The sequence below is a fragment of the Carassius auratus genome, chromosome 1, assembly GCF_003368295.1.
Source record: "Carassius auratus strain Wakin chromosome 1, ASM336829v1, whole genome shotgun sequence".
NCBI lineage: Eukaryota > Metazoa > Chordata > Actinopteri > Cypriniformes > Cyprinidae > Carassius > Carassius auratus.
Window position 1 is genome coordinate 8,906,829 of NC_039243.1, and position 20,570 is coordinate 8,927,398.

A 20,570-nucleotide genomic window follows, 5' to 3' on the forward strand; every position below is an offset into this window, starting at 1 on the left:
TGTAATTCCTCCTGTGACCTGTAGGTGGAGACAAAGTTAAAACAACGGGTCATTCAGGTTCATAGCCTCGCTGTGAAGCATCATGATATACTACAATAATAAAAAAAGAAAAAAAAGATATAGTACAATAATTTGTGATTACCATATTCATACGTATTTGCATGGTACTCTGTCGTACTCCGAGAAGACCATGGTATTATCATCATGGTAGCGTTAAAAAAATAGCCTACATGTTGCTTACTGCATACTGCCCTTTAATGCATTGAATTATGCAAATATAAAAGGTCACATAAGTCATCATTATTGTTTTACATTAATGATACAAGTTATATTTTATGGGGCCAACAAATCTGCTATTTTGAATTTGGATTAAAATGTATATTTAAAAAATGCAAGAATTTATGTTATTTCTTTATTATTTCAAATTAAATATTAAGTGAATATTAAGAGATGTATATCTTTGAGAGCATTGCATTGTGGGCATATAGTGTCCACTGTGCTCTGTTCTATTGTATTGTGCACATTTTGTTAACTGTAATAGATCATCCATGTATTTTATTCAGATTAAGTTGCATAATGTGCTAAATACATACTGCAGAAAGTTGTATGCTAATATTATTAAAGCTATCTGTTAGCATTCCCATTAATTTTTCTAATATACATTTATAATTCAAATTACTCAAATTAAAATTAAAATGATACTAGAATCCACATGACACCAATCTGTATCGCAATCAAAACTTTATTTCAGTTCGCTGTTATTAAATCCATGACCACAGAAGAGAAGCACAAGAACAGAAATGAGCAGTTTTTAAGTAGACTGACAAACAGGCTCTTCACTTTGTCTCAAATCTGCTATTCCTACATTTCTGACACACATATATTTTCAGTATTTCATAGGAATGACTTTCAACAAACTCTCCACCGTCATTCCTCACATATAGGAAGGTCGGAATGGAAGTACAGGCGAGGAAGGGTGGAAAAATATAATCACACAGTCCTTTAACACAACGAGCTGATTTCACTCTTACTGCAGCCCCATTTACAGCAGGCATTGGACAGCCCAACGACCACGTCCCGCCCCTTCCTGTCTGACGTGCGCAAGGCCTCCAGCACTTCCTCTGAGATGAGAGAGCGGGCGGGGCGGCTGAACACGGGGCTCTCCTGGCCCTCTCCTGCCCAGACATGGGCCTCTGCATCGGGACGGGGTCTGTATGACAGTCCAGGGATGAGAGGGTTGGAGACCCAGCTGTCAGAGACCTCATCATCATGAGCAGAGAGCAGATCACTGGACAGATCGCCTGAGCACACAACAGCACAACAGAAATATGTCACCATTATTGTTGCTCGTAGTTAGTGGTAGTGATGCAAACAAACCCTAGTTTTAAACTTCAGCACGTAACTCATCTTGCAGAGTTAATGAACACTGAAGGACGAACAGGAGCCACAGAGACCAGAATCTCACAGAAACTTGAGGTTAGACACTTTTGCCAAGTAAACACTCTAGCAACCAGCAGCTAGAGTGTCATTTCATGTCATTATCATGTCATTTCACACAAACACACACACACACACACACACACACACACACACACACACACACACCATAAAACCATTTTAATTCATAAGCATTAATTAGCACTCTCTATTCTAATTCTATTCTTTATTAGAAAAACTTGCCCATTTAGACTTGCATTCTACTAATCTTTTTGTATTCTATCTACAATTAACGAAAGCAAAACAAATCTGTTTTCTTTTAATTATATAATAAAAAATGAAAACTTGTTAGGTGTGTACTGTGTTAAATTAACTGAGACTTGTTATAGTGCTTGTATATCATTGCTCTCTTGTTGTTTTTGATTGCTTCCATTGTTCTCATTTTTAACTGGCTTTGGATGAAAGCGTCTGCTAAATGAGTAAATGTAAATGTAACTTAATTATTAATAATGTTTTTTTAATAACAAAGTATACATATGTATATCATAATACAATAATAAAAATAAATTATAAAATGAATGAATGATTTAAGTACATTATATAAATTATTATTATTATTAATAAATACATTTTTTATTGTTGTTGAACTCTAAAGATCATTTAAATTTAATTGAATTAAATCGTTTAATTCTTTTTTTTTTAAGAAAGTTAAAATAACTTACATAGGGTGTGTGAATTATATTTTGTTCAATTTGCCCTCTTAATGTATGTGTATTATACAAAATAATAATAATAAAAATTTAATTACGTGGTACAAATTGCCCTTTCAATGAGGATACGGCCAATTATTAAATAAATAAATCATGTTTTTATTGTTGTAGGCTAATACTCGTTTAACTATTATTCTGTCAAAATAATAATAACTCAAAGCTATGCAGAAGCACAATTAAATTAATCTTATTAAAGTTGCATCTATCGAAGGAACATTTGTTTCGTCTAAATCTGTGTGATTTTATTGGAATTAACAACTATACAGTAAATAAAAGTCCTGATCTGTTTTACTTCATATCTGACTGTCACATCTGTCTCATACCTGAAACATCCAGAGATCTCCTCCACCGCGAGCCCCCGCAGGTGAAGATGACCGCCCGGATGAACTCTCTCCCGCACAGCTTCACTCCGTAGATCGGGTGTCCGTCAGTGGCCTGAGCAACGCCCAGCAGCGCCACCAGCAGACCGAGCGTGAGAAGTGCAGCTTTACACATGACGACGATGGCAGTGAAAGCTCTGACAGCGTTTCTCAGAGGAGCTTTACTGGTTTGAAAGACGGTCTAACCTCTCATCGGCCTGGTGTGTCTTTTATAGAGGCTCATGGAGCATGAAATGTTTGCGTGTCGTTCAGATTGACCGTGATAGCAGGGCTGAGACCTTTAGGAAGACAAAGGCCCGGCCCAGCGCCTCTATAATGAGCCTGTGCACCTCTGTGGATGTTATAACCAACACAGCGACCTAATCTCATCGCTCCTGACCTTTATGTCATTATACACACTGTTGAATCACATAAAATGTTGAATAAATAATAAACTTGCATGCACACACTAATACAAGCGCTGCACTTTCAATTAGATGCATGCAAATACTCACATTATGAGTCTATAGGATTCATAAATGCTTTTCTAAACCCAGTTTATTATATTTTAATATAATAGTACTCAAAAAGTGTTTTTGTAGCTTCATAACATCACGGTTGAACCACTGATGTCACATGGGCTATTTTGATGATGTCCTCACTACGTTTCTGGGCCTTGAACTTGTCAGTTGCGTCACTGTCTATGCAGGGTCAGAAAGCTCTCGGATTGCATCAAAAACATGCATCAGACATGAGGGTGAGTATTAAATTACAGATTTTTTTCTATCCCTTCGGCAAAAATAATATATATATATATATATATATATATATATATTAGGGGTGTAACGGTTCACAAAATTCACGGTTCGGTTCGATACGATACACTGATGTCACGGTTCGGTTCGGTTCGGTTCGATACGTTTTAGATACAGCAAAATGTAAAAACATCTCAACTTTTCAGAATGCCGCAAGCGCACCGCGGGTCATGTGACAAGAACCAACCAATCAGCTTCATCCTTTCCCGTAACAACGTTGAGAGCTCAGCCAAGATGAAGGATCAGCTGATCATAGTTGTATATGGATTGCAATTTTGAAATAAATTTAGTAGCAGAGCTACTGCAAGCGATTTTTAGAGCTGCAAATCCATTTATCCTTCGCTGAAATTTCCGCGTCTCATGGAGAGAGCACGTCATTGTTGCTTAGCAAAGACAGACGCCTCGAGAGCGCTTCTGCCCAAGCGCTTTGGAAAGGAGGAGAAAGACTCCAAAGTTGGAATCCAAAGTGCACCCAAACACCAGACCTGTTGGTTATTGGAGGATCTTCTCATTTCTAGTCTGTTAAACGCATTGGCTATTTTGCAACGAGCCTTCAGCGCGTACTGAGTGAGCGAGCGCCTGCTGAGTAGCCTAACATAAACATATAAGATGGTGTTTTTTTCTTCTTCGGGAGTGTCAGGGGCGTTGCCTGTTACGTTGTTTGGGTTATTGGGCTACCTTGTTGAACGCATATCATTATATTTCTCTCTCTCTCTTTTTTTTTTTTTTTCAAATATAATTAATTACTCCAACGAACCGTTCGGTATACATAATGCGTACCGAACCGAAAGCGTCGTACCGAACGGTTCAATACGAATACGCGTATCGTTACACCCCTAATATATATATATATATATATATATATATATATATATATATATATATATAAACTGTTGATGAAACATTATATAAGGAACACTTTGACCACAGATGCATTTTTCTAATGAACAGAAAACGGTATACTATTATGCAAATTTGTTACATGTGCATAATTACAATATAATAATCAACCCTGTGTGTGTTCATGAAAATAACATAAACCAACACCCAGATACTGAGTAATTAGAGCCAGATTTCACATCTGAGGTAATACAATGGTACTGTCTGATTTCATACTCATATATCATAGAATTTCAATGAAACATTGTCAACACACAATAAAGATTTGAAGAAGAGGTAAACATATGCAGTGCAGGCTGGGTTAGCTGACCTCTCGTGACACAAGCTGCCCAGATGACATTTCAAACAGATAAGAAGAGGATTTGGATGTGAGAGCTGATGTGTGTGTGGGCTTATTAAAGAGTCCCAGCACCTCGGAAACCGGCTTATAAGAGTATCAGCAAAAACCTGTTTCTTCATAATCATACAGTCATGAGATAAGACAGTCTGGAGAATATGATTCACACAGTGGCCTTCACAGAGATAACAGCACACGGATGAGCCTTCAGCTTATGGCTCTGACCTCAGTGATTACAGTATTATTATGTGTAATAGCCTGATGGTGCAACACTTCATTAAAGTTTTTTAAAATTAAAAATATAATGATTAATTTGCTGAATTTCATGCTCAAAATAAGAATAAATTACATTCTTAATTATTTATTTATTCAGGGGACATTATTCAGACAATTTCGTGGGTACATTATCCTGTTTTATTAAAATTTTTTGGAAAAAATCTGCACATTTAGACAAAGTACCATGGTTTTGCCATTTGATGCAGAAGTAGTAGCCTTGTGTGTTTAATATTATAACGTTTAGTAAGGAGAATGATTATACATATGATTTGCTCAAAAATAAAACACCGTTTTGATACATTTTTCATTATATATAAATTATATGTAATTTATCAACGTGTACTTTTATTTTATTTTTAACTGACGTCGAAACTGTTTCAGAGGAGTTTAGCGTGACGTTTGATTGACAGGAATGTGGTCCAATGAATGAGCGTGAAGTGGGCGTGTACTTCTTGTGTAACAGTGTAACTCGACTGACAGCAACTGACAGCGAATGATAAGGTCAGATTCTTATAGACACTCACCTTATCCAATTACAAAGAGAGAAGAGCGTTTCCCGTGGCGACACGCAGCCTATCACTGCTGAGCAAGAGGGCGGTGCTTAGACGGGTGGGTAGCAACAGTTGCCCCGGTGAGGACGAGGCGCCATAGTCACGGTAGTCGTGGCGACAAGAACCCAGCAACGAAAATCAACAACAACAATTTGAACCATTAAGAAAATAAAACTCCGCGCCAAACTAAGATCATCCGTCAAGAAGCGAAAGGTGAAAGCAGCTACTTTATTACACGTCCTCCTCTTGTTTTTTTTTTTAGTAACAAATGTGATGAAGTGCACCAGACACGATTTCCTCAGTTATCGCACGCGGTTGTTATGACGATGTCAAATCTGCTCGAGCGCAACAAAATGGCGGGTGTTGTAACGTGAGCGCGTGAGACTTTTGACTTGCTGTTGTTTGTTTATGGTGAGCGTGACGTCAGAAGTGTGTTTAACTGACTTGATAACTGAAACAGATCAAATGTCAGAGAGCGACTTCTGTCAGCCAAACTACATTCGACTGTAGTTTTTAGTCGGTAGTCCGATTTGCTTGGGTTTATTTAACGCACATGGCGATGGAATGCAAGCATTGCGGTGGACGAAACTCCCGGGAATTGTATTTTCAGCGGTTTAAAACTTTGTTGAGGGAGTCGTCGAACAGCCATAAGTGTGCCAGATCAGCTCCGGAGCGGAGGGAGTGGTGGGAGGGGCGTGTTCTGGGAAGGGGCGTGGCGTGGCAGTTAAAAGGGCGTGATTGACATATGTCTATCCAGTTGTAGAAGTTGATGTCTAACTATATGTGCGTATGTAGACTTTGCCTTTGAAAGTATGGTGGTAAATTGTTGAACATTTGTATTTAATTTTAACATGTTCAGAGTTTTTCCTTCAGGTGCTCTCGGTTTAATGTTAATGGGATTATTTTATTAATGCGAGTAGTTCTTTTTGGGCTGTGTGACACTGTAATTCTGATCAGAATTTTTTTCCTCTCTCACAGTAACTTCATATGAACTAGCACATACTGTCATCACAAGACAGGGCACGCCTGTTACCGCTAATTTAAGGAAAGTTAGAGTAGGCCTACTGTTAAACAAGTTCAGCCAGCTCAAGGATTTATGTGCATCTGACAGGGAAAGAAAATGTGTTTAGTTTTACATGCAGTAAAATACTGCAATGTATGCATAGGTTTTTATTCTTTATGCTGAATCACATTCTGTATTCAAATAATTATATAGTTATTAAGGTACACCAGCAGGAATATGTCAGTGAATTTGCTTAGTAAAAATAATGTTTTTAATGAAAAAATATGAGTCTTTATAAAGCATTGTTGCTTTTATATAATAAAATATTAAAGCATTAAGACAATTGTTTTGTGCTGCAAGTTGTATGAAATGTTATGTTCAAATATGCAAATGCGTGATCTAATAATTTACTTACATTTCTAGAAATTAGAACATTGGGTAAAATCAGGTTCAAAATGTAGTTAACATATTAGAGTTAAAGGGGTCATATGATGCGATTTCAAGTTTTCCTTTCTCTTTGGAGTGTTACAAGCTGTTCGTGAATACGTAAGATCCATAAATTTGCTAAGACTGAAGTCTCAAACCCAAAGAGATGTTCTTTATCAAAGTTAAGACTCATGCATGCCCCCCTAAAATGGCTCTTTTAAACACACCCCCACATGTCTACATCACTGTGTGGGAAGTTTTGCATAACACCGCTCAAATGTTCACGCAAAGAAAGAAGACATTAATTTTTTTCTCACTGTAGTATTGTGTAGTATTGACACCATGTCGTGGAGATGCTGTGTGTTTCATTGCGAAAGCGAAAATACTTTGTTTGGGCTTCCAAAAGAGGACACAACTAGAAATCTGTGGTTAAGTTGTTTTTACAAAACTGTTCCAGAACAGCTAAACCAAATATGAATGTGTGTGCAACACATTTTACGGAGGACTGTTTCCTGAAGCTGGGAGAGTAGCCTTTAATGCCGGCTGTTATAACTGCCAGCCTGTAAGTACGTTTGCATATTTAAAGGATTTGCCACTGATGATTCAAACGTGAGTTTTGAGCAATGATGAGTAGCACTTGTTGTTTGTCGTTTCTCCGATCACAAATGCAGACATGGTTTTATGTTAACCTGGCACGATAAGCAACACAACACAACACGTAAAAAGACAGTATAAGTCATTCTGTTCCATAAAGATGTCCCCACTTCGGTTTTATTGGTTTTGTCTCGTCGCATCAGGACACGGCATCACAATATGCTAAGGGGCGTAACATTTCCGTCACACGCTTGAGATGTTCGACCAATCACAACGCACTGAATAGCTGGCCAATCAGAGCACACCTCGCTTAACAGAACGATTTGAGCTTGGCAAAATTCAATGCGCTTCAGAAAGGCAGGTCTTAGGGGAACGAAAATAATGTACAGTATGTGGAAAATAATTTGTTTTTTGATCCTTAAACCACATAAAAACACATTTCATTACACCAAATAGACAAAATTATATTATTTTTTAGCAAAATACTAATATTAATGATATAAAAAAAGTATTGCCTGAATACACTGTAAGTCATATTTGGATAAAAGTGTCTGCCAAATGCATAAATGTAAAAAAACAGCAGTGCCATATGACCCCTTTAAAGATTTGTACTGAGGGGATTCTTCATAGCTCTTTTTATTACTCAATAAATCAGAAAATCCTGGAAATTTGAGTGTAATTGTGCAATAATCCATGCTTTTAATTTCTGTTTGCAGAGGGATTTGGGTTGTTGTCCTCATGGCAACCTCAGGCTTCACCGCCGAGGAGCTTCCACCCTCCCAATCACAAGGGTGCAACGTCACCACGGCCTCGTCAACCCTCCAGAAAGCCACTTCCACCTCCACGTCCCAGTTCCTTCCTGAGATCCAGAGCTCGCCGGGATCCGCTCCCGCACAGACGGCCTCTATCAGAAGAGCACAGGCCACACCCCCTGTCACTCAAAAGAAAGTGGTTTTGACCACGCCCCTTCAAGGAGCCGTGACAGCAGCGCAGTATGTGTCAGGAGAGATACAAAGCTCCGCCTCCCAGGCAGGAAACAGCCAGAGCGCCCAGCAGTACATAGTGGTGACCGTTACCGGTGAGCACTCGCACTCGTACTAAACTTACCTTTCTCCAGTTAGGACTGATTAGCACTGGTTTATATGCATTGCATGTATGAAAGTGTGTGTAATGCGATCTAACAGACACCTGACACTATCTAGGTCTCTCCCTAAATAGAAGGACCTTGAAATAGACACGCAACAGCAGCAGTGTGCATCACCAACCGACACACACACACTTTCCCTTCTGCCTGTGCTTTTTATTTAACACACTCACACAAACAAATACACAAGCTGTTTCTGATGACTGCACATCGTAATGCTCTAATTGGCAGCCGTTATGACAGCACTGCCTGCTCAGCGTCCTCATTGTGTGTGGATGAACTTCTTACCGCAGCAGCTTTATTAACGTCCGCAAATTTTACATGGGAGTGCAGGACAAAACTGAGACCTGATAGACCAAATATTGTGACCACAAAAAATTTGCACATATAAAATTAGATTTTAAATGTCAGTAACAAAATAAAAACATCTAAGTAAATATCAAAATAAAAAAGTGTGTAAATGTATACACCAGCATTTAAAAGTAAAAAAAAGGAAAGAACGAAATGATGCACTAAAATAATCAAAAGTGACAGCATCATTTTACAAAATATTTTTTTTTTAAATAAATGCTTTTTATTTTGTAAGCAATTATAATGATTTCTGAGTTAACGTTTATAATGTTTTCAACATTGATAATAATCAAAATGTGTCTTGAGCATCAAATCAGCATATTTGATCGTAAGAGACTTCTGTCAAAAGCATAAAAAATCTTACCGGCCCCAAATTTTGAATGGTATGTATTTTGAGTGAATTTATTTATACTATGCATTAACATTTGTCCGCATAAATTACTTGTGTATTTGAAATTAATTATAAAAACATCAACACTAATAGAAAATAAAAAATATTTTTTTGAAGCTAGATTTTTATTTCGTATATATATTTAAATTGAATGCTGACAGATTAAAAAAGTTTCTATTTGAAATTAGAAGTTATTAGTGCAAGTATATAATTTGATAAAAGTATATAGCAGATGAACATAATAAACTGCTGGATGAAAAAAGACAACAGCAGAACACCTGTAGAAAGGCTCAGGCTTAAAGCAGATCACAAGGATGGTGATAGCAGAGAATAATTGAACGGAGTAGAGAGATAAACTGGGGCATTCAGGAAAAGAGAGTAAAAAGCACAGGTCCTCATCCTTTCTCCTCTCTCGATCTCTCTCTCAATCTGATACTGTGTTTACCTGAGCGAGAGATTTCTCGGCCCGTCTGTGGAGATTAGTTGTTCAAGGCCGGCCCGTATGAGCCTGATATAAAGAGAAACGTCTGCATGTGTGTCTGTGTTCAGATCATGTTCTACAGTAGCTGTCTGTACGGTCTGGATGTGGTTTACCGTAAGTGTGAGCGCTCGCTCGTGTGTTAGTTGATTTGATCTTTATTTCCTTCTGGTTCTGTACTGAACAAATGATGTCTTCCCCTTCACACAGTCATTATTTCCTCTTTTCTGAGAGTGGTTTTGTCATGTTTCCTTTCATTTCTGTTTTCTGTCTCTTTATTTTTCTCTTCAGTGTGTCTTCTTATTGTGTGCGTCTCTCTTGTACACACTTTTGGGTATTGTTTCTAATCATTTTTAACCCCAAATGTTCCTTTAAACTAAACCGGTTGTTTTGGCACATACACTTGAGATCGTATATTTTCATAGTTCAACCCAAAATTTAATATAGCTAATCTCAAAACATTATGAACAATCCTGTCTCAATTCTAGGCATCCTTTAATATGCAGATGAGTTTCTTAGGATGTTAAACAGTAGTTTGATGTCTGTGTGTCTTGTTTTTTGTCTGCCTGTGTCTGTGTAGAGGGCTCTCTTCACTCAAATGACTCTGAATCCAATTCTCCTCCCGTGGGACAGACTGGTGTACCCACACAGGTAGTGCAACAGGTGCAGACTGCACAGGTAATGCACACACTTCTGTATACATATATATATATATATATATATATATATATATATATATATATATATATATATATATATATATATATATATATCAAGATCAAATTAATTCCTAATCTGTGAGGACTTGTTTTCAGCAGAGGTCAGTGGTTCAGGCCACAACCAAGAGTCAAAGTGGACAACTGGCGGTCAGCAACCTACACATCACACCTGAGGTACACACACACACACACACACACATACACACACACACATGCACACACTTCATAACTGCTTCAAGTAGAATGAGGAAATCTCATCTACTGAAATGGGTTCTTCTTCAGTTATGCAGCATGTTTTTTTGTGTATCAGTTCAGTCCTAAAAAAGCGAAAGTGTGCTTGCAGTATATTTCTTTACAAGGAATATCACTTGGTTTCATATTTCACAATGTTTTTGCATGTTGCAATGGCATATACACATTTCTAAGTGTCTTTTGAATGCTCAAATATTTTTGGGGTATGTTATTGTTTATATAATAACAATATGTGATTAGTAGGAATAATTTGCAACAAGAAACACAATTATAATATATATATGTGTGTGTGTGTGTGTGTGTGTGTGTGTACATATCAAGTGCTAGATTTTTATTTAGCTGTTTTGTCATAAATATCATAATAAAAAATATACTTATTTAAATTACATATAATATTAAAATATCAACAAACATCAACGTAATTTACATATTTTTGCATATACAATTTATACTGACATTAAAAAGTTTATATATAAATATGTACAGTATATATATATATATATATATATATATATATATAAATATGTATATGTGTGTGTGTTTATATATATATATATATATATATATATATATGTGTGTGTTTATATGTTATATATTTGTATACATATTTGTTTATAAGTTTTTTCCTCAAAATTTTACATAGCTGTCACTTATTACTTATTACTAATTGTCTAAGTATTACAATATTTTAATTCTGTTGTCTCAGATGTGTAATGAGAAATGTGATGGTAAATTTGGCTTTTCGTTTGTCCTTCAAAAGCATCAGTAATGAGAATAATACAGGGGCAAATGATCATTAAAATTTGTGTATGGATGTTGTTTGGATGTTTATGTTTTGTGTAAAACTATTATCAGCACTAAAATATCAAATGTAATGTGTTTAAGTACAGATTTAGATTTGGCATATAGACATGCTTTGTGATGTTTAAAAGTGTGATGTGAAACTGCTGTTTGTGTGTGTGTGTGCGTGTGTGTGTGTAGGTTCCTGTACAGCATGTTTACCCGAGCCAGTTTGTGGACGGAGATGCCAACTACAACAATACTGCAATGTGAGCATCAACACAGTCCCTGTGGCATATATTTAGGCTCTCTTTTCTCCTTTCTCTGTATTTGTCCTTCTCTCTCCCTTTTTCAGTCGTTCCAGTAATTACCAGTTCACAGACCCCTCCCTCTACTCTCAGGCCACGCCCTCTGTCACTTACTACGAGACGTCGCCCACCACCGGCTCACAGGTCACGTCCCCCGCCAGCACTCAGCCTGTGTCTGTGACGTCCGGGATGGGCACAGGGGTGGTCTCCATGTTCTCAGAGGGCAGTTCGGGGATCACTGTGGTGGCCGGCGGGTCCTCGTCAGGAGTGGGCGGGGCAGGAGGCGTGGTTACCAGTGGAGGGGCGGGAAGTTACTTGATTCAGGGCGGGTACATGCTTGGCGGAGGGAACCAGAATTTCTCACACAACACACGCGCATCACCTGCGACTGTGAGTGTATTTGCTTTCACTAGTGGTACGATGCTTCAGATTTTCACCCCGAGAGTTTTTTTATTTCTAAGGAAGAAATAAAATAAGATGTAAGTTTTAAATACAAAAATAAAATAAAGCTAACTATAAATATAAAAGAATCTGAGACTAATAAAAAATAATTTAGCACATAATTATAATAAAATATAAATATAATCTGAAATAAAATATTATAAAATAATAGTAATAGCACATAAAAAAATGACTGAAAATATAAAATTAAAACAATTTAAAAATATGAATAATTACTGGTTATAGCACTGTTTTCAGCAGTAAAACAGGTGTGAAAGAGGAGATGAATGTGATAGGCCAGTAAAGAACACCTGCGGTCTCCTGTCCTGCTCAGGTGCAGTGGCTGATGGATAACTACGAGACAGCTGAAGGTGTGAGTCTTCCTCGCTGTACTCTCTACTGTCATTACCTCCTGCACTGCCAGCAGACCAAGCTGGAACCTGTGAACGCCGCCTCCTTTGGCAAACTCATCCGCTCCGTGTTCATGGGCCTCAGGACCAGACGTCTCGGCACCAGGTAAAAGCACACTGTCCAGACCAGGTGTGACACAAAAAAGATCAGGGCAGGCAATACAAAACATTTCGCTTTATTTGTCTATTTATTTTACTGGGTAGCTCCACCCACAGTGAAATCTCATTGGTCCAGAATCTTCTTCACATAACTGTGAATTAAACATGAATTCTATCATGTTGTGCGGGACTTGTTTTATTCGCCAGAATTGTAAATTGAGCATAAGCCCATTTGAGATACGTTTTGTATTCAGAAAGATGTGCAGAAACTCAATGGAAGAATATTTACCAAATAGCATCTTAAAAAAAGTCAAAAGTCTTGCATAAAAAAATCATGTGACTGATTGATATGCATCTCAAAAAGTTGATTATTTAATTTTACATGTAATAAAGGCAACACTACAATTTTATTTAAACAGATGGGATTGAAATGAGGCAGTTTATTTATATGTAAGCAATTTTTATTGTTGTTGTTACATGAATTAAATTAGCATCTTGGTTGAAAACATATCTAGTTTTACATTCACACATTGACAATAAGTTTATGGCTCAGTCGTTTTCTCTGTTGAGTGTATGTAATTCATTACTTGAAACAAAATAAACATTACCTGAAATAAAATACAATATAAAAAACGTTTTATTTGTATTTATTGTTTTATTTCAACTAGTTGCAAAGGCAGCTTTAGTAGTTGTGTAAAAAAATAAGTAAACTAATGAAGAAAATTAAAAATGACGAAAACGATGATACTAAATGAACACGTGTGTTTCAGAGGGAACTCTAAGTACCATTACTATGGCCTTCGAATCAAGAGCAACTCCCCCCTGCACAGACTGGTGGAGGACCAGCAACACCTGGCCATGAGACAACAGCCGTACTCACAGAAACAGAGGTGCGTGTGTGTGTGTGTGTGTGTGTGTGTTGATGATCACGTGCTGTTGTTAATTTGATTGACAGCTCTCATCTCTTGATAAAGGTTAAAGCCTGTGCAGAAGGTGGAAGGACTGACCAATGGAATGGGCTTGGGGGCGGGGCATCAACAAGGGGCGGGGCTTTCTGACATCAGCGCCCAGGTTCACCAGTATCAGCAGTTTCTGGGTAAGACCGACACAAATCAAACACAAAAATGTATGAGCACCTCTCTCTTTTGGACATATAATCTTATTCTACATCAACTTTTTATACGTGTGTGTCAGATGCGTCTCGCAGTCTGCCTGAGTTCCCTGACGTCAAAGATGAGGGTAAACCTCTGCCGGATGGACTCCTTCCTCAACACGTACACACATATCAGCTGGTCTACAGAGAGCACTGTGAGGTGAGTGTGTGTGTGTGTGTGTGTGTGCTGGAGGTCAGATGTGAGATCATTTTAGTGTTTTGGTGAATAATGCGTGTGTGTGTGTGTGTTCATAGGCAATTCTGGACGTGATGGTAAACCTGCAGTTCCCTCTTGTGGAGACGCTGTGGAAGAGTTTCTGGAGGTTCAGTGAAGGACAAAGCGGTGACTCGGATACACTCGACCTGTGAGACACATTATCTTTAAGCACACTAGTCACAAGTGTTGTGTTGTGTCTCACGGCTGTCTCTGTCTCTACAGTCAGGACGACTCAGAGAAGCGCTTGCCCAAGTCAGTTCTGGTTCTGTTGTGTAAATATGAGCCCGTCCTGCACTGGACCCGTGAGTGTGACAACTTACTGTATCAAAGCCTAGTGGAGATCCTCATCCCTGAAGTCCTGAGACCCATCCCCAGTGAGTTACACCACTCCACACAAACTCATTCCCAGTGAGTTACAGCTCTTAATCGCCAACTTGTTTCACGATGCTACACAAACCCAATGAATTACAAGATTCTACAAACAAACTTTATAAAAAACAATATCCAAAGTGAGTTACAGCAATACACTTCATTCCAATGTGTTACGACTCTGTACCAACTTTGTCCCGTTGAGTTACAAAACTTGCTATGCAAACGACATAATCATCCTTTCTGACGTGCACAACAATGCTTTTAAAAACGAATGAATTACAAAATTCTACATACAAGCCACATATAATTTCAGTGCGTTACAACACTGTAAAAACTCTATATGCACTCCATTTCAGTTTGTTACAACCTAAACTCTATATCAACTCCATCCATGGTGATTAACACAATTCTGTAAGACTCAGTCACAACTCCATCTAAACAACATCCCCAGAGAATTATACAGCTCTTTATAAACACCACTTCAATTAGAAACTAAACTCTACACGACTCTTTGCAAAATATATATAAACACTAATACTCAATAAGTTACACAACTCTACACAAACTATATAAACATGATTTAATCTGGTTACCAACCTTCTCAAAACTCTATAAAAATGATATAAATACCATCTTCAGTGGTTTATATAAACCTATGTAATGTAAATACAAACTCTATATAAACTCTAGTCTCAATGAATTCTAAAATTCAACACAGCTCCATTCTGTATATAAACTTCACAATCATGCACAAACTCTATACAGACTTTAAATCCTGTCCCAGTGAGTAACAACTCTACACAAACTCTACAGCAACTCTATGCACAGTGAGCTAGACACCGTTTGCACAAATCTAAACAACATACCCATTGATTTACACAAAACTGTACAAAATCTATACAAATCTATTACCCCCTGAGTTACAAAGTCTACACATAGCTACTGAAACTTTATTAGTAAATTTATACAAGCACAACCATGAGCTACATAGCTATGTAATTTTGCACTCTCTATACAACTTGATATAACCCTGTAAACTGAATAACTGGTAAAATGCACAATTACAAAAAATAAGTTGCTTAACTTTATGAAATCGCACAAAGATAGCGTAAATTCTATTTTAACTTCATTCACTTCAGCTCAGTACAGCTCAAGATTCTCAACACTTTCTTATCGTGAAAGCACTTTTGTTGCAGCAAATGACCATGAATGTGAATTGAAACCATACTTTAAATGCAGAATTTGAAATCAAGTCTTTTTGTCTTTCTATTTCTCTCTTCATGCAGGTGCCTTAACTCAAGCCATCCGTAACTTCGCTAAGAGTCTGGAGAACTGGCTGACCAACGCCATGATCAACATCCCGGAGGAGATGGTCCGCATCAAGGTCTGAATCACGGCTGATCTCCTCTGACTCCCCTCTGTGTTCGCTGTGGTTATGCTAATTCTGTGTGTGTGTTGTGTAGATTGTGTGTGCGGGAGCGTTCGCTCAGACTCTGCGGCGCTACACGTCTCTCAATCATCTGGCTCAGGCGGCCCGTGCCGTCCTGCAGAACACGGCTCAGATCACACAGATGCTCAGCGACCTCAACCGTGTCGACTTCACCAATGTACAGGTAGCACGGCTCGCTCTGTTCATGTCCCATCATCCTCAGATCTCCCATCAGTTTGTAATTTACCTGTGTGTGTGTGTGTGTGTGTGAGATCAGGAGCAGGCCTCGTGGGTGTGTGGCTGTGAAGATGGTGTAATCCAGCGGATGGAGCAGGACTTTAAGACCACCCTGCAGCAGCAGAACTCTCTGGAGCAGTGGGCCGTATGGCTGGACAGGGTCGTGTCGCAGGCCCTGAAGCCGTACACCGGCAGTCCGGCCTTCCCCAAAGCAGCCAAACTCTTCCTGCTCAAGTGGAGCTTCTACAGGTGAGAGGGCCACTGAAGATGCATTTCTTTGGCTTTTAGTCTGAATATGCATTGACCACAAGTTCAACTGATGGCTCTGGCCAAGCTGTGATATAAACAAATGCTACTGGCTATTTTAAAAAGGGGCAGAGCTGCTTGATATGTTCTGCACGGTCTTCCTGTTTCAGTTGAAATACGTAAATGCATTGAATAATACTGCACGTTTCAATACACTTCAGTATGTGATCAAGGCACAGTACACAACAGATCCAGTTTTCTGAATAAAATCACTTCACTTTTGACAGTCTAATGAAAAAATTAGTCAAAAAGCTAATGCTAAAACCCTTACTGTGTCCCGTTATGGGTTTTAGTGCATCTTTAGTTGTTGGATTGGAGTAATCTCACAGTGTTTGTGTGTGTTGTGTAGTTCTGTGGTGATCAGAGACCTGACCCTGCGCAGTGCCGCCAGTTTCGGCTCGTTTCATCTGATCAGACTGCTGTATGACGAGTACATGTATTACCTGATCGAGCACAGAGTCGCACAGGCCAAAGGAGAGACGCCCATCTCTGTCATGGGAGAGGTACACGTACAAACACACACACACACATACGGGGAAACTGTCATACGGTGATTTAACTTTGTCTGTTGTTTCAGTTTGCCTGTCTCAACAGAAGTCAAAGGTCAATGGATCCTGATAAAGGTATGTACATAAACGCATCTTGTTCACAAATCGATTGGTTAGCTTTTCCTTCGAGCGAGTTTTTAATTGAAAAGACTGATAACTGCATGCAACTGGAAATGTCATTGATGGTGTTGCACTGACGCTGCTGAGTGAATGTGTGTAGATGAGGAGGATGAGGAGGAGGATGACGAGACCGATGAGGATCAGGACATGGCCATTCCTGTGGTTGTGGGGGAGGAGTCACTGGAGCCGCCCACCAAACTGGCCCGAACCGAGCTCTTCAACAGCAACACACCAAACTAACACACTGTCATTTCTGCTTCCTCCGCCCAGACTGATGGACATTCACACGGACACTGTAGAAGCAATGTCTGTGTATGCTGAACTCGTTTGGGAGTGAAAAACAATCGTCAGTTTCGCTAATTATTAGAGGAAGCTCAGTTTCAGTTCATTTCCTGTAAACACAGATGAGCTGCTGTATGATCTGATGAGGCTTTTCTAGTGAACGGTGACATTCATATGCCTTAATTAAGCACACACACTCACACACATATTTTCATTGCCTTCCCTTTCTCAAAGCTGCCATGTGTGTCATGTGTCTCTGCTCTTAAAGTTACAGTTCACCCAAAAGTAAAGGCATTCACCCTCATGTCATTCAAGTGTGCTCCATAGAAGAAAGAAAGTTATGTAACGACGTTAGGGTGAATAAGTGAAAAGGGACGTTTCATTTTTGGGGGGAACCGTTCCTTTAAGAGTCTGGTTTTGATGATCATTCACCCCTCCATGCTGCCATAGAAATTGTTCTTTGCCAAAGCCAATCATAGGTCACCTAGGCCTGTTCCTCATTAATATTCATGAACGTTTAAGGTGTCGCTGGAAACCACAACTGCAGATTTGGCCTTTTACAGCTGTAACTCCACATGTCCTTCCATGCTTTTGACTTTCTTTTATTAATTATAATGAAAATGATATATACAGTTGTTGTGCTTTAATCAGCTGTTCAACTTTGATGCTTTGTGATATGAGTCGATGCTAACGGATCAAACGTGCCTTCAGAGGATTATTCAGTCTAGAGATTCATAAACGTATAAATAATTATGAGAATGCTTTATTTTTTGCAAATCTGAAATCCCATCAGGCCTAATTTGAAAAACAGAAGCAGAATCAATTTTGTGTAAATTGTAAAAACATTTTCACACGATTATCAAGTTTCATTATCAAGATTCATTTAACTGAAGTTTTACAAATGAGATTCAGAGTTTAATCACTGACTTCACTGCATTAAATAAAAGCATCATGTGTTTATAAAGAAATTAATTTCATCTGTCAGTGGTTTTCATTTCACACAAATCATTCACTCTACATCCACACAAATATAGCCGAGCAAAAATGATTCGTTTCTAACAAACACTGAACACATTCATTAGTGAAGAGTACAGATGTGATTGGACGCTTTTGACAGCTCATGAATATTCTGTATCTAATTATGATGGTTTTGGCAGCAAATTTGCAGCTAGTTTGTAACTCTCCACTGGTTATAAAACCAAATCTGTGTGAAATTATTCTGTGACAGTTAAAAAAAAAATGCTTGTGACAATTATGAATACTAATATAACATAACTAATATAGTTTAGCACAGGTTTATATTGTTTTTGAATATATATAGAGAGTTTCTTTAATTGTACTATAAGAGTTGCTGCAAATGGTATGCATTTATTAGTGTGAAATTATTCCAGTGTATGATTATGCTACTGTATGATTTAGTTTTATGATCTTGTACTGATGAAACCGTAATGGCCTTATTTGAAGTCTACCTGTAGCAAATCTGTATTATTGTGCCTCAAATTCAGTGTCCCTTTAAAAAAAGCTTTTAAGAAAACTCACACATGGAGTTCACTTGTTTTCAGTGTTATTGTTTACTAAAACTTATCACAGTTTGTGTACATTTTATATGAAAAACTTAAAATGTAAAATTGTAGGTTCCTGAATAACCTGCTCCCACACAATCACACTGATTGACACACAAACACGTCATCCGTCCCACAGCAGAGCAGCACTGAGGAGTGTGTGTGTGTGTGTGTGTCTCACAGGATGATCCACGTGCCTCTGTCATTATCAGCCAACACCTGCACCTGAAGAAAAAGTCACAAAAACTATTGTAGGTGATGTTAAAATGAATATATAATATCCGTATAATTCGATTACTTTTTGAAAGTAACAGTGTTTTTTTTATTATGAATTAAAGTTAATTCAATAAGTTTATTCATTAAATATATTTCACTGGAAAATATGCTAAAAACTGCACAAATTCATCATAGAAAATCAATAAATAATTTGCAATAACATCATTTTAAATATAAAAGCCCATTTCTGCATCAGAATAAAAAAGATTTTAATTAATACATTTTTAAATCTTTAATTTCCCAATGTGACTTTATTTCTTCTTTTAAATGTAACCTCACAATGATCTTTTTTCCCAACTCTGATGCAAAAAGAGTTAAATCTGTTGCCATAGAAACAACAGAACACATGCAGATTAGAACACTGCAACCGTTGGGTTCCAGGAGTAAACATTCCATTCATCTTTTTGCCTGATTTTCAAATACAGTAATGTTGTGATTCTCCTCATAACTGCTTGGATTGATTGATGGCTTTTAATTCTTTAACAAAGACTTTGAAAAGACCTATGGAACATAGAATGGAAAAAACCAACATGCACAGACCAAATGGGCAGCACTAATGCGTTCTGTGAACAAATCAGAGCAAAAACAACACCCACAACACAGCAGCTCCTCCCAAACAAAACCACACCACCTCGAGGATGAGGACGTCATAGTCACTGAATGAGCAGAACTGGGAGCCCCAGTCAGCATCATTCCTGATGACCTCTTTGATGAGATACTTGGAGTCCAGCGTCAGCTGCTCGACACACACACACACTGAGACAAACACACACACACACACACGAGTTCAAACAGCATGAAGCATTTGATGTTTATGGTATCATATTAATGTCTCAGGCACACACCTGACTTAACTGTTCCATCACCAGCTGTAAGTTTTGGCCCTTCAGATCCGTCACAGTGAAGGGAACCAGGACCTTATCATCCTCATCTAATAAAGACGAGACAGACACATGAACCATTATATGCAAGTTCAGACGAGCTGTAGACAGAAAGAAATGAGAAAGTGTACCACTGGGCTGCTCTGGCGTCCTGGCCTGCGCTAGTCTGTATCTGAGAGTGGTGTAAAACGCCAGCAGCAAACTGGAGGAGAGCGGGGTGGAATGGGGCTTCAGCTGTCTGAGGTCAGGTGACCCATGAGACGAGGCTGATGAGGATGAGGAAGGAGATGTAAGTTCAGCAGGAGGAGAAGAGGAGGAAGCATCTCTCTTAAAGTATAGAATCTGA

The 20,570-nt window shown here is 38.3% G+C and overlaps 2 protein-coding genes and 1 long non-coding RNA gene across 6 annotated transcripts; 1 reads left to right on the forward strand and 2 right to left on the reverse strand.

Moving 5' to 3' along the window:
• Positions 1-475: 475 nt before the first annotated feature.
• rln3b (relaxin 3b) lies at positions 476-3,327 on the reverse strand. The gene is made up of 2 exons (XM_026269184.1): positions 2,531-3,327; positions 476-1,301 (listed from the first exon to the last, which is right to left on the reverse strand). Exons 1-2 carry the CDS (start codon positions 2,700-2,702, stop codon positions 1,003-1,005), a joined length of 471 nt encoding a protein of 156 aa, XP_026124969.1. The 5' UTR covers positions 2,703-3,327; the 3' UTR covers positions 476-1,002.
• Positions 3,328-5,317: 1,990 nt separating this feature from the next.
• LOC113058049 (MHC class II regulatory factor RFX1-like) lies at positions 5,318-19,039 on the forward strand. 4 transcript variants are annotated; one of them, XM_026225756.1, is made up of 18 exons: positions 5,326-5,658; positions 8,185-8,546; positions 10,413-10,510; positions 10,648-10,725; positions 11,785-11,852; positions 11,939-12,281; positions 12,667-12,848; positions 13,612-13,731; positions 13,816-13,937; positions 14,036-14,154; positions 14,250-14,359; positions 14,434-14,585; positions 15,870-15,967; positions 16,047-16,196; positions 16,290-16,498; positions 16,905-17,058; positions 17,133-17,178; positions 17,324-19,039. In XM_026225756.1, the coding sequence occupies exons 2-18, from the start codon at positions 8,207-8,209 to the stop codon at positions 17,461-17,463; spliced, it is 2,529 nt and encodes an 842-aa protein (XP_026081541.1). In that variant the 5' UTR covers positions 5,326-5,658; positions 8,185-8,206; the 3' UTR covers positions 17,464-19,039. The 4 variants fall into 4 exon arrangements, with proteins under 4 accessions (XP_026081739.1, XP_026081541.1, XP_026081662.1 ...); XM_026225877.1 differs by having other exon boundaries at positions 5,327-5,658; positions 10,651-10,725; XM_026225814.1 differs by lacking the exon at positions 5,326-5,658 and adding an exon at positions 5,779-5,856.
• A 729-nt stretch (positions 19,040-19,768) lies between these two features.
• Positions 19,769-20,570, reverse strand: LOC113107470 (uncharacterized). The gene is made up of 3 exons (XR_003292706.1): positions 20,356-20,570; positions 20,189-20,274; positions 19,769-20,079 (listed from the first exon to the last, which is right to left on the reverse strand). It is a non-coding gene; the product is annotated as an uncharacterized LOC113107470 (long non-coding RNA).

Excerpts from the sequence above, each read along its gene's own strand:
- rln3b (XM_026269184.1), bottom strand. The coding sequence starts at position 2,702 with ATGTGTAAAGCTGCACTTCTCACGCTCGGTCTGCTGGTGGCGCTGCTG. Across the intron at positions 1,302-2,530 it reads GAGATCTCTGGATGTTTCAG|GCGATCTGTCCAGTGATCTG; the intron begins GTATGAGACAGA and ends TTGTGTGCTCAG.
- LOC113058049 (XM_026225756.1), top strand. The coding sequence starts at position 8,207 with ATGGCAACCTCAGGCTTCACCGCCGAGGAGCTTCCACCCTCCCAATCA. Across the intron at positions 10,511-10,647 it reads AACAGGTGCAGACTGCACAG|CAGAGGTCAGTGGTTCAGGC; the intron begins GTAATGCACACA and ends ACTTGTTTTCAG. Across the intron at positions 15,968-16,046 it reads AGGAGATGGTCCGCATCAAG|ATTGTGTGTGCGGGAGCGTT; the intron begins GTCTGAATCACG and ends TGTGTTGTGTAG.